A 13,388-nucleotide genomic window follows, 5' to 3' on the forward strand; every position below is an offset into this window, starting at 1 on the left:
GATAGAAATGGATCAGAATAGCGCTAGCTTCTGTTTGATTTAAATTCACACGCATAAAGTCTGGTTTAAACGGGATTTTCTCAATGTTTTCTATGGCCAGGCGAGTATGGTCCACTCCCTGATAGAAGCTTATGGACTGCTTCCCCACATGAGGTGAGTTGTTTAGGGTTGCTCTTTAAAACTTTACAGGTCGACAAAAAAAAAATATGCGGACTTACAAAAAAAAAAAAAAAAAAAAAAACATATTCGTGAACCATTTGAGTGTTTGAACTTTTTTTTTTTTTTGGAAAACAGAATGAATGAAACATGCAGCCATTTTTAATCATTATCCTAATACAAGTCAAAGAGTTGAGTAAAAAAAAAATACTTTCAAATGGCACCCAGAGAGCAGAAACAGTAGGTGTTAGAAAACATGGAGAATCATGCGAGCATTGGGTTTTTCAAAAGAAGATTTGCACCTCTTTTTAGATCCACTTTTAAGTTCTGAGGCAGCAACATTCCGACTATGTAATAAAGCTGTTGCAGGACTGTATAGCCAGTAAGTGAGACTATTTCATCCTTGTTGCACAATGGAGCGTTATGGCATATCCTTCCTCCCAGCAGCTGTCAGTCTTTATATCCATTTCTGCTCCCAACAAACTCAATGCTCAGTGTTTACTTCTCTGCTGTCATTTGTCAAGTTTTCTTATATTCATTTCTTGCAAATAGTATATTTTATATTCAGAAATATACATTTGTGCATAAAAATTAATATTTATATACAGTACAGACCAAAAGTTTGGACACACCTTTCTAATTCAGTGGGTTTTCTTTATTTTCATGACTATTTATAAGGCAAGAAATCCCACTTATTAACCTGACAGGGCAGGTTGACCTATGAAGTGAAAACCATTTCAGGTGACGACCTCTTGAAGCTCATCAAGAAAATGCAGAGTGTGTGCAAAGCAGTAATCACAGCAAAAGGTTGCTACTTTGAAGAAACTAGAATATAAGGAGGTATTTTCAGTTGTTTTACACTTTTTAGTTTAGTGCATATTTCCACATGTGTTATTCATAGTTTTGATGCCTTCAGTGTGAATCTACAATGTCAATAGTCATGAAAATAAAGGAAACTCATTGAATTAAAAGGTGTGTCCAAACTTTTGGTCTGTACTGTATTTATTTGCACAAATGACTGCATATGGACAAAAAACTTTTTCTGACCATTCAGTTGTAAAAATAGAATTGTTTTCTCATGTTCTCTGATACTGATCCTTTTCTGTTTTTCTATACCTTTTTTTTTGTCTTAGTCTAAAAATGCATGCATGCATTTACTTTTAGCTTCTCCAATGGGGGACAATAAAGGATATTTCTACTGCTAGCTTAAGTTGTTTATAATATACTGTGGCAAATTAAATCAAAATTGGTCATTTTAATGGTTTGAAAGCATCACCTCCCCACCCAAAAAAAGAAAGAAAAACCTGAGTTGGAATTGCTGCTGTTTCTACTATTTTACATGATAACCGAATTATTATGCTTTGTTTCAAAACATGTTGATGCAGATATACTCTAAGATTATATCCATGTCTCCTCTATTTAATTTTCCTAAACCTATAAAGTAATTTTTTTGCATGTTGACAGTGTAATGCATATTTAGTGGATATCTGCCACAGATGTTTACTTCCATTAGGACCCCAGTTTAGCCTTTCAGTTTGTTTTTTTTCTCTTTCCTCCAGCGTTGTGAAACCTCGAGTTGCCACAATGGAAGAGATGGCCATGTTCCACACCGACTCCTACCTGGAGCATCTGCACAAGATCAGCCAGGACGGAGACAACGATGACCCCCAGTCAGCCGACTACGGCCTGGGTAGGGAATACACAAACTAGAACTTAAAAGTTATGACTTATTCTTAGCTGGTAAACAGGACCCCAGAAAAAATATGTTTCAAACTTTGACCATTTGAGAGATTCAGTATGTGTTGGTATTTTAAATTAGTTTTAAGTTCTGTGTATTCAGCACATGCAGAAGTTACAGTTTGGGGGCGTGCTGTGGTGGCGTAGTAGGGGATAGATAGCACAACCCACGTTTGGAGACCTTGAGTCCTCGACGCGGCCGTCGTGGGTTTGATTCCCGAACCCGGCGACATTTGCCGCATGTCTTCCCCCCTCTCCTTCCCCCTTTCCTGCCAGCCTACTTTCATATAAGGGACACTAGAGCAAAAAAAAAAAAAAGAAGTTACAGTTTGGAGATGAGAAAACAAGGGTACAAACATGTCTGTGACCACCAGGGGGCAGTATAACACTGTCTTTAATAAAATCTGTATCTGCTGAGATTTCCATTTTTAACTTTAGACTGATCCTGAGGTTAACCCGTCTTGTTTTTGTTTCCTCGTCTCATTCTCTTGTATTTATCTGTCGCTCTCACTCCTTTCCTCCACTCTCATCCTCCCTCTGCTCTGTTCTCAGCTCTTCCCACTGGAACTTCCTCCTTTTGTGTCGAATGTGATTTCACCCCCCCCGAGTTCATCCGTCCAGTGTGTTATAAAACTAACTCCTTGGGTTAAAAAGTTTGCCATTAGGCACAGGATTGTTTCGGAGTTGTGAAAGCGCACATGCGCAGAACGCACGACTGTAGGGGTTTATTTGACGCAAGAACTGGCAGAAGGCTATGACGGATACCAACGGAAGCCGGACAGGTTCAGCTGTGCTACTTAATCTGTCCAGTTTAAATCAATTTCTAATAAGGAATACATGTGATATCCTGAGAACTTTGTTCATGGGAGACGACGTACTGTTTGATGTAAGGTGGACGCTAAAGGTCTAAAGCGCGTTCGACATTCTAGAAATAACAGCGCCATACAGTGGCCTGGCATGACAACTGCAGGTGACTCAAGGTGTTCCGGCGGTGCTGTTGATTGGGAACTTTTTCACCAATCGACATCTGAAAATCCAGGCAGTTTCCTGGCAGAGTTCTCGTGTAAACGTAGTACAATGTTAACTTTGTGTATCTTTATGGGGTTTTTTTGTTGTCACATTACGCTCTTTTATCTATGCTCCTTACCTCATGTCTCTTTCTATACCCAGGCTATGACTGTCCTGTGGTGGAGGGCATATTTGACTATGCGGCAGCAGTAGGGGGCGCTACTCTGACTGCAGCCGAGTGTCTGCTGGAGCAAAACTGCGAAGTGGCCATTAACTGGGCGGGAGGCTGGCACCATGCTAAAAAGTAAGCTCTGCAGCTCCACATATAGTCAACAAGTTTAAAACGCACGATGTTGGTTACGATAGAAAAAGGGCTTGACAAACTGAGTCTATTCTAGTTTGATAGTTTGCCTTTCTCTTCTGTGTTTCTTTGGTCTTCAGAAAAATGAAGGAAGTACTATAGCACTCAATTTTTTACCAACATTTTTTGTTTATAAAAAACTTAAATCATTGAACCATTTTTCTTTCAGTTCACTTTTTTCTTCTTACCATTTTGTCTTTATTCGTCAAATAAAATCCCAATTAAATACATAGAAGTGTGTCGATGTGACAAAATGTTGGAAAGCATTAGCTAGATTACTTTCCTCAACCTGGATTCATATTTGCCATTTTACATGCAGTTGCCATAAAACAAATTCTTGAGACAGGAAAAAAAAATTATAATAATTATATATATATATATATACAGTACAGACCAAAAGTTTGGACACAACTTTTATTTCAATGAGTTTCCTTTATTTTCATGACTATTGACATTGTAGATTCACACTGAAGGCATCAAAACTATGAATAACACATGTGGAAATATGCACTAAACAAAAAAATGTAAAACAACTGAAAATAGCCCTTATATTCTAGTTTCTTCAAAGTAGCAACCTTTTGCTGTGATTACTGCTTTGCACACACTCTGCATTTTCTTGATGAGCTTCAAGAGGTCGTCACCTGAAATGGTTTTCACTTCATAGGTCAACCTGCCCTGTCAGGTTAATAAGTGGGATTTCTTGCCTTATAAATAGTCATGAAAATAAAGAAAACCCATTGAATTAGAAAGGTGTGTCCAAACTTTTGGTCTGTACTGTATATATATATATATATATATATATAACTAATTTACCTTATTGGTAACACTTTAATTGGTTTGGCGTTCATAAGACCGTCATGACACCGTCATAAACATGAAGGAGTCTTTTTGAATGTTTATGACTGTTGTCATGAAGTGTCATTTGGTAAATAATGACACTTTTAATGCAAAGTTGATTTAAAACTTGCATTAAAACTCTATTAAAAGTGCCATGTTTGCATTAAAGTGTCATTATTTACCAAATAACGCAAACCTGAAACTTTTAATGGATTTTCAGTCATAAACATTCATGAAGACTCCTTCATGTTCATGACAGCATCATGAACACCCCTTCAAATAAAGTGTTACCTTTTCTATTTACTAAAAAAGTATTTGAAACATTTTTTAGCTTATTTTTTTGTTTATGTAAAGAAAAATGTCTTGATTCTTTCTCTTCTGTGTTTTCCAGGGATGAGGCTTCGGGGTTCTGCTACGTGAACGATGCTGTGCTGGGGATCCTCAAGCTGAGGGAGAAATATGAGCGGGTGCTGTATGTGGACGTTGACCTGCATCATGGAGACGGTACGGGCAGCGCACACAGAGATGGAGAGCAGCTCCTTATCCTCCTCAAGATGGGTTTTATTTCTACATTACATTGGCTCTTTCTAACTATTAAAAATGTTCAAGTTCTATGTAAAGATTACAAATGTTGAATACATTTTTACTGGCGGATTATGAACTTTGTTTTTACTCTGTGGCACAGGTGTGGAGGAGGCCTTTAGTTTCACATCCAAGGTTATGACGGTTTCTCTGCACAAGTTTTCTCCTGGATTTTTTCCCGGTCAGTGACTCAAGGTGTTTGGGTTTTATTTCTTTAAAATGAAGCTCCCCAAGGTTCCTACAACCTTTAAAAGTCTGGAAGGAGCTTATATTGGTTTCCAGTTTGGGATAAGTGTGGAAAAAAGGAAGTTGTTTGGAACACTCGCTGCTTTCTCAAGTTTTTTTTTTCTATTTTCTAAAGACCTAATATCTTTGTTTTGCAATTTAGCACATTGATTTTCACATTTTACTCATTAGACTTCAGTTTTTAGTCACTAAAAGATTTCACTAGATGTTTGGACTGGAGTTCAGTTTAAACTTGACGTGTGGTTTTTAAACTAGATCTGTTCAGTACAGGAAAGTCTAAGAAAACGTGTAGGAACTTTGATCCTTAAAACTAAGGGCGTCCATTTTTAGGCACTGGTGACGTCTGTGACACGGGGCTCGGAAAAGGCCGTTGGTACGCTGTGAACATCCCGCTGGAGGACGGCATCCAGGACGACAGATACTTCCAGGTTTTTACCAGGTAAATAAAATCGCTCACACATAGAGAGGAAGGCAAAAGCTTTGATTTGAAACCTTTTAGGCATTAGTCCTTGGTAAAAGAACAAGCAAAGGCAGATTTAGAGTTTTTATCGAGTACATTTAACAACCCTTTCTCTCAGTATTATTCTAATGTTCCACAGAAATCTGTAATCCTTGAATTTAAATTTGCTTCTTGGCTTTCCTTAAACTTTTCTTTTTGAAGCTCTAAAACCCACATTAGAGAAACAGCTTACTGCCACTCCTGATAACGATGTTTAAAAAGCTGTCAAGTCAATTCGGCTTTTACTTCAGTAGTACCACTGATTTTGGCCGAAACAATTCCTTCCTAATGTTCTCTGAATAAATGCAGGCAAATTAAAGTGTGAGTTTGGTTTAATTTAAAGCTTTTTACGTCTCCTTTAATGGGGAAGGCAGTCACTGTATTGAGCAAGACCACTTTAAATACTCCGTCTCCTTTATTCTGGGAAATACAAAGAAATTAAGAGTGCTGAGATTTTTTTATAGAACTACAGTGAACCCTCGCTATGTCGCGGTTTACCTTTCACGGTCGCGCTGTTTCACGGATTTGCATTGTGCATTGTGTTCTGCATTTTGATTGGCTAAACAGTCTCTCCGCTTCTTCTTCACCTGTGTGTCAATAAAGTTGCGGTTTAAAATGTACACGTACGTAAAACAGCTTGCCAATTTCAAGAATCTTTTCTTGAAAGATTCTTTATCGGTAGCGACAACAGCTACCGATAACTATGTTCTTCTCTCGAAAAAACACACCTGCACCGCGGGCTTTAGAAGAAAAAAACGCTACAGAGCGGAGTCAGGCTGCAGCGGCTCAGTCAGAAGAGCAGTGAAATACACGAGTCACTATTTGTCCTACTGTACTTTGTTTTTTTTTTTCATAATCATTTTTCATTTTCTCCCGTTCTAATCCAATGACTCGGGTCGCGGTGGGGCGGCGCTGATCTCCGCAATTCGGGCACGGGAATCCGCCTTCAGTTCATGTTGATGATTAAAATGATTATTTTACAGTACAGTAGTTATTTGTAACAAAAAAAATAGTTTATACAATGCTTTTATATGTTAAACAAATGTTTGGGCCTGTAAAAAAGGTTTTGTTCTTTACTTTCAATGTATTATGGAGTATTTTATTGTATAATAATTGTAAACAAATAAAGGTTAGTACTTCACGGATTTCATCTATCGCGGGTTCTTTTAGGAACGTAACCCCCGTGAAAAACGAGGATTCACTGTACACTGAATTGTCTCAAACCACTATAAGCTGGCAGGTCAATCAATCAATCAATCGATCAGATATGTTGATCAGTGCTCCAGTTACTACTAATCAAAAGCAGCTGGGTTTTTAGCCTTGATTTAAGGGAGCTCAGTGTTTCAGTCGTTTTGCAGTTTTCTGGAAGTTTATTCCAGATTTGTGGTGCATAGAAGCTGAATGTTGCTTCTCCATGTTTGGTTCTGGTTCTGGGGATGCAGAGCAGAACCAGAACCAGAAGACCTGAGAGGTCTGGAAGGTCTGGAAGGTTGATACAATGACAGCAGATCTTTATTGTATTTTGGCGCCACTCGGCGATTCATAACCTCCAGTTTTTACCCGAGTGATGTGTTTCGATAACCGTTAAAGTCTTTTGGTATCAAATTGTAAATATTTGGGTTAGTTGACATCTGAATTGATGTCACTGGAAGGGGTATTTACTGAAACGCATGATGGGAGACGTTTCCGCTTGCTCCGCAGCGTGATGCAGGAGGTGCGGTCGCAGTTCAACCCGGAGGCCGTACTGATGCAGCTGGGCGCCGACACCATGGCGGGCGATCCCATGTGCTCCTTCAACATGACCCCTGTAGGGGTGGCCAAATGTCTACTGCACGTCCTGCAGTGGCAGCTACCTACCCTGCTGCTGGGAGGAGGTACTCTCTCTCTTTCTGTGTATGTGTGTTATTCTGGCCGGCCATGTGTTTTTGAACGTCCTCCAGACGTAAACGTACCTGTGACTTCATAAAGATCCAGAATGCGGCCCGTATTCTTCGCGTGCGTTTGAATTTTCCTCACACACGGCGCCCTGTTTCAGACTCCTCAGCCCCTCGGCCAGATGATAGCGACTAATTATGCGACACAATGAAGCCATTTTACTCCACTACAATCCGACCTCTCTTCCTCTCTCCCCCTCTGCCTCCTTGTCCTACATACTTTCTCTGCGCTGTATCCTCCTCTCCCGCTCGCTTCTTGTCATCCTCCTGATTTCCCTCGAATCCGTCCTCTTCATCATCACTGTGTTGGGAAGAGGGGTAATAAGAGGGGTAATAAGCTTTTTACCTACTGTCCTAGTAGCATTCGGATCCACCAAATTAAGCTGTCAAGATTTGACAAAAATAAAATTGTTACTGTACTCATCCTTGAACTCATTGCGCCCCGCTGTTTTTGTCTCCAGGAGGTTACAACCTGGCCAACACGGCCCGCTGTTGGACGTTCCTGACCGCGACGGTCCTGGGAAAGTCGCTGTCCTCAGAAATACCCGACCACGAGGTACGACAAACGGACCCCCGCGGTCTGTCTCGTACCGCCGCAGTTGCTCGCATTTACATATTCCCACACGAGCACAAATGTTCTCATTCATCGTACCCTCTCACACACACATACACACTTGTTAAGAACTGTCCTGCTGAGTCACTCGTCTAATCAAAGATGGCTGTTAACTCAATAAAGGGGGTTTGTGTCCAGGTGAGTCAGACGGCCAGGGGGTGCTGACAGTTAAACACAGCCTCCTCTCAAGCTGACTTGTGAGGCAGAAAGGTCACCGACCGACTGTTGGGACGTTTTAAAGGATAAATCCATGATCTTATTTGCAATAAATGGGGAAAAAATATATATTTATGACACTATAAAACAGTGTGCACGCATCCTTAAAAAGTCTTAAATTCATTTATCTAAAATTAAAGCCTTAAAATGACTTAACTTCATAAAGGAAGTGCAAGGTGGCCTTAAATACATCAGTCACGGTTGTATTTAATCTTACGTAGTCTATGTAGGTTTTTTTGCTGGACTTTTCTATGAGGCAAAGGCTTGAGTTGTCCGCAGACATTTTCACTCACTGCGTTCTGTGACTCAAGCCCATTAAAGCTACCAGTAAGAAGCTGCTATCCTAGTCAGCAAGCAAACAAACAATCCTTTAACAACTGGTATTTGGTATCAAATTGTACATAATTGGGTTAGTTGAAATCTAAATTGATGTCAACTATGCTAGCTGCTAATGACTCACATGCTTATTAGCAGCTAGCTAGCTTGTAATCAAACAATACTTTAACCACTAGCATGTGGCTCATTAGCAGCTAGAATATGGCTATGTAACGACCTAGCTAGAAAGTGAACAAACCATTAGCAGCTCGCCTGTGGCTCTCTAGTTAGCTAGTTAGATGGAACGCAAACAGACAGCCCATTAGCAGCTAGCATATGGCTCATTAATATCTAGCTAGCTAGAGAGCCTGTTTTCTTTCTAGCTAGGTAGCTAGCTAGAAAGAAAACAAACCATTAGTAACTAGCATATGGCTCTCTATGCAGTTAGCTAGATAGCTAGCTAGCGCTGTATAACATTGTGCATGTAAGAAGCACAAAGTTGCTGCCAAGAGCCACAAAACGACCCCAAAACCTTCACAGGTTTGGTCCCCTACATTTCTTTTGTACATCTCCATGGAGGCATAGGTCTTAAATTTTATTAATAATTGTCTTTGGTAAAAACCCTCAAAGCTCACTAGAGTTTAAAGGGTTCCACATAAATATTTAAACTGGAACCTAATCTGAGTGATTAACAAAAGCATCCACTTAAACTAAATGTTTAAAACGTGCAAAATTACAGATTGTGGATCTAAAATGTAGGTAATCACAGAATCTAAATATAACTATGGAAAGGAAGGAAGGCACAGTGGCTTTTGATCGTATACAGACCTCCCTCAAGACTCACATTAGACTTTGTTTAATGTCTAATGTTTTAATGTAACATTTAAACAGGCCGATTTATTTGGGGATAAAAAGAAAATAGTATCAGATTACAGTATTAACTCTCCTCTAGCACATAAAGATTATCCGTTACATTAGGCTCTGTTCACTGTGATCTAAAGAATAGATGTGGTGTTAGGGGTTCATAGTTTTGTAATGGTGAAACCAGGTCTCCTCATCTTGAAATATGCTCATGAGATCATTGAGATAAGATCTGTTGGAGAAAGTCAAACCTCCTTTTTTTTTTTTTAGCAAATGATGCTAAAAGTAGAAAGATGACTCATCCGAAGGCATCAGACTTTATATTTCAGCTTGTAGGGATTCTAGGCCTTTTTCCTAATTAGTGGAGCAATATTCTAAGGATTTTCTTCACATTCTGAAACCTCAGACATCATTCTGGACATTTTAGTTCACAAGGTCAATCATTTCTAATTAGTCAAGTCATCCTTGTTGCTTTGTTTAAGTGCACATGTAAAACCTTTATGTAAGAAGGACTCTTTTGACTAATTTAGCTATTTTGATTTTAATTTTCCTAACAGCTCAGTAGATTCCCTTAAACAAAAAACGTTCAACCCTCCTTAAATAATTTTCTTGTGTATTTCTCATAACTCACAGTGATATCAAGTATTCAAAATGGTTTAAGTGGTTAAAATGGAAGTTGTTTTACGGATTCATGCAGAAGAGAATAGTAATCTGGAAAGTCTTGCAGCACTTTTGTGGCAGCAGACGAGGCGTAGTAACTAAACCGACATGTGACGGCGAAGCATTGACTGCCTTGTGTAGCTCTTGGTCTTTGTTTGTTTGCTTGCTTGCTTTTCAGTTCTTGATGCAGAACAATAAGTGATCCTTGTAAGAAAGAACAAGATCTTTTCCCCAACCACAGGATGTGCCATTTGACACGGTCATTTAGAGAATGAGCGCAAATCTCAGCATCCATTAGGGTTAAGGAACTTGGTGGCAGCTGGAACATATTATTCAGTGCAGTACACTTCCAGTGGGTGGATCAAGCCTATTTGCCTAGTTAGAACCAGCTGGTGGTTTCTCTTTTTGACACCAATCTTAGTGATCGGTTTTGGTTTCTTTCTTTCTTTTTTTTTTTTTTTTTGCCAGAGAAGGTGTTGATTATTTCAGCAAGACAAACCAACATTATGTCCTGCACAATGGCTTCTGAGTGGAAAAGTTCAAGCAACATTTGGCTGAGATTGTATGTTACACCAAAATCATCATTACCGTTGTGGTTCTAGAAAGAGTTCAGGAAAAAATAATGGAAGTCAACGGAAAGTCCTTATGAAGGTAAAAAGACGCAATGTGTGTGTGTCCGTGTAATTGGACCAAGATGAGGGTAGCTCTTGTTTCTCCTCGTCGCCGTTCAGTGGTCCTAAATACCCTTTGACCTCGTTAAGGGGCACTCGTGGAAAACAAAGCAGCTATCAGTGCGGACAGCTGCTGCAGAAGAAGAACCCAAGGAGGCTTCACACACTTGAGTCAAAAAACAGAGGGGCGTCTTAGCTTCATACTGTGTTTTTAGTGTACAGATGTGGATTTTTTATTTTTTTTATTTTTGCAACGTTGCAGCTCTTTAACTCTGCACAGAAGTGTGTGTGCCAGTGATAAGCGGGGCATTTATCCACGATGGCCAAGCAAAGCTGAAGTCCCAGCGACATGGGGGAACAAAACCTACCTTTGTACCCTCCTGCCCTACTGTAGACTACATGAATACGCGCATTCATTACTGTCGGATAATGCCCCAGCCTGTTTTCTAGCGTTTTCACGCGCTTCATTGTATGATAAGTTTGGCCTCGGTTGTGAGGAAGCAACTGTTCGTCAAATAGGAAACTGCTGAAGGTGCGTCCTTATTGAAGAAAGCTCAAGTAAAATCAAACAAAATGTCTATTACGTTTATGCTGTTGCTTTATAAACACTTTGCCCTGCAGAGGTATTCATATGTGTTCAACTCTTTCCACATTTTTAACATTACGACAATAAACATCAATATATTTGATTGGGACACAGATGAGCACATCAGTTCTGAAGCAGAAGGAAAATCATACACAATACTTTTGCAAGCAGTTGTACATAAAACAGGCTATAACGAGGTTTGTCTCATCACCTGAAACCGGCCTCAAATATTTTAATCAAACGTCTTACATTTAATCTTGACATAATAGACATGTATGTTCTATACGTGTTTTGGTTTTTTTTCCTTCTTGTGTAGCTTTTGAGGCTATTGGTAACTCACTGCTAGCATACCCTTTCCAGCAAGCTAGCTTTATGTGTTTACAAAAAGTAAATGCAAATGCATCCCTAGTTGGCTGGACAAAGTTTGTGCGTTTCTGTGGAGGTATAGGTCTTAAATTTCATTCGTAATGATCTTAAAAAGGTCTTAAATTTGAGTTGGCGAAAGCTGCAGGAAGCCTGTTTAGATTACCTCTAAAAAGGTTGTGTTTTATGCTTAATTGAAACCAACATTTTGCCAGCGAATACATGTTTTGATTGTGAAAATACACAATAAACCTGAAAATAAGAGTCAAAGAACACATCGGTCAAAGCGAGGCAGTCACATCAACAATGGTATTAAATGATTATCAGACAAAATATTACAGTGCAGATAACCCACACAATGGCTGCATGTGATATACTTCAGTATCAAACCGTAGCAGAGGTAGAAGTTGTGTTGATAGCCATAAAAGCCCGTTGACTTGTATTGTCGGATAGCTGTTAGCTGATCCTGATTGACCCTCCATTGTGTGATACAGGCTGATGATGGCAGCATGCGAGTTAAAGGTCAACAGTTCACTGCTTTCTAATAATAGCTGTACGTGTCAGAGGTCAGGTAGTGTGTCTGAGTCAAATTGTTTGGTAAGAGTGAGTGAAAATGTCCTTAAAACATTTTGACTAAATTTCTGCTTGACAAAAGACGGTGCTGTTGCACATGCTAGAAAACACAACATCAGTTTTATTTCTGGAGGGGGAACAAAAACTAATAAAACACAAAGTTAACAGTTGAAATAATAGCAAATAATTAATACTGAAGAATAGCAGAAGAAGAAAGTGAGGAAAAGTGGTCAGTTTGTGCTTCAGCAGCCCGAGACTATGGCAGCATATCTACAGAGCCGTCTTTCTGGAACGCATTCACCCCTGCCGGAGCAGACCGTACGCTCTATCTCTTTACTATTGAGAACTTGGGCCAATTCTTTTTATCTTAAAGAGAATTGGGCCGAGCTCTAACCCCTGTGGTACTCCACAAGCAATGCTGTTCATTTACAAGAATAAACTGGACACACAAGATGTAAACCGATGACTAGTGTCGCAAGTTCAAGCCTTCTGTGAACAAGAGTTTATCAAAATTCAACCGATTGTACGACAATGCTATTAACACTGCAAACCGAATATGTTGAAGTAACAAATTTGCCTTTGGATGTAAACAAGCTAAATTAGCCTTAGCTTGTTGAATAACTTCAAAAAGTTTCAAATCCTTGCAGTAAAACAATTAAGCATCAAAGAGCAATAAAGTTAGAAAAGGTGAGACATAAAAGGTGAAGATATCAAAAGTGGCAGAGCTTAATCTGATCTAAATAATGAGCTGTATTCTGCCACGATGTCAAGTGAAAACTGGTTTTCACTTTGATTTAGTGTTTGTTTGTTTTTTTACCTTCACCAAATCTGACCAGTAGTTTGGTTAACACTTTTTCTCTCGTATTTTAGACGTCTTGGATCACTAAACAAATGATGTTAGGTTTCCACTTTTCTGGTAAAGATGGGCTAAGCTGAGCCCCTCCTGTCACGTGCTGGTCAAATACGCAGAGTCTGCACTTTTCAGCAAGATGTGATGGTACTTTTCACTTCAGACAGCAAACAAATCTTAGGTCATCTTCCGTTCATGGAATTTTGCGCTTCAGCATGTTAACGCTGGTGTCATTTTGTACGTTAATTATTCATTGTTTTAGCTCCATGATGTTGCCGGGCACTTTTGAGCCAAGAAATAAAGTGCATAACGACCGCCGG

General features: G+C 39.4%; 1 protein-coding gene across 1 annotated transcript in view; it reads left to right on the forward strand.

Moving 5' to 3' along the window:
* Nucleotides 1-13,388, forward strand: part of hdac8 (histone deacetylase 8) — a 31,057-nt gene that overhangs the window by 412 nt on the left and 17,257 nt on the right. The window contains exons 2-9 of the mRNA XM_005806412.2: nucleotides 101-153; nucleotides 1,716-1,846; nucleotides 3,064-3,205; nucleotides 4,491-4,603; nucleotides 4,785-4,862; nucleotides 5,258-5,366; nucleotides 7,128-7,300; nucleotides 7,822-7,916. Coding sequence (XP_005806469.1) covers nucleotides 101-153; nucleotides 1,716-1,846; nucleotides 3,064-3,205; nucleotides 4,491-4,603; nucleotides 4,785-4,862; nucleotides 5,258-5,366; nucleotides 7,128-7,300; nucleotides 7,822-7,916 — 894 coding nt within the window. The remainder of the gene's footprint in view (nucleotides 1-100; nucleotides 154-1,715; nucleotides 1,847-3,063; nucleotides 3,206-4,490; nucleotides 4,604-4,784; nucleotides 4,863-5,257; nucleotides 5,367-7,127; nucleotides 7,301-7,821; nucleotides 7,917-13,388) is intronic.

Source organism: Xiphophorus maculatus, chromosome 14 (assembly GCF_002775205.1).
Source record: "Xiphophorus maculatus strain JP 163 A chromosome 14, X_maculatus-5.0-male, whole genome shotgun sequence".
In the NCBI taxonomy this organism is placed as follows: Eukaryota; Metazoa; Chordata; class Actinopteri; order Cyprinodontiformes; family Poeciliidae; genus Xiphophorus; species Xiphophorus maculatus.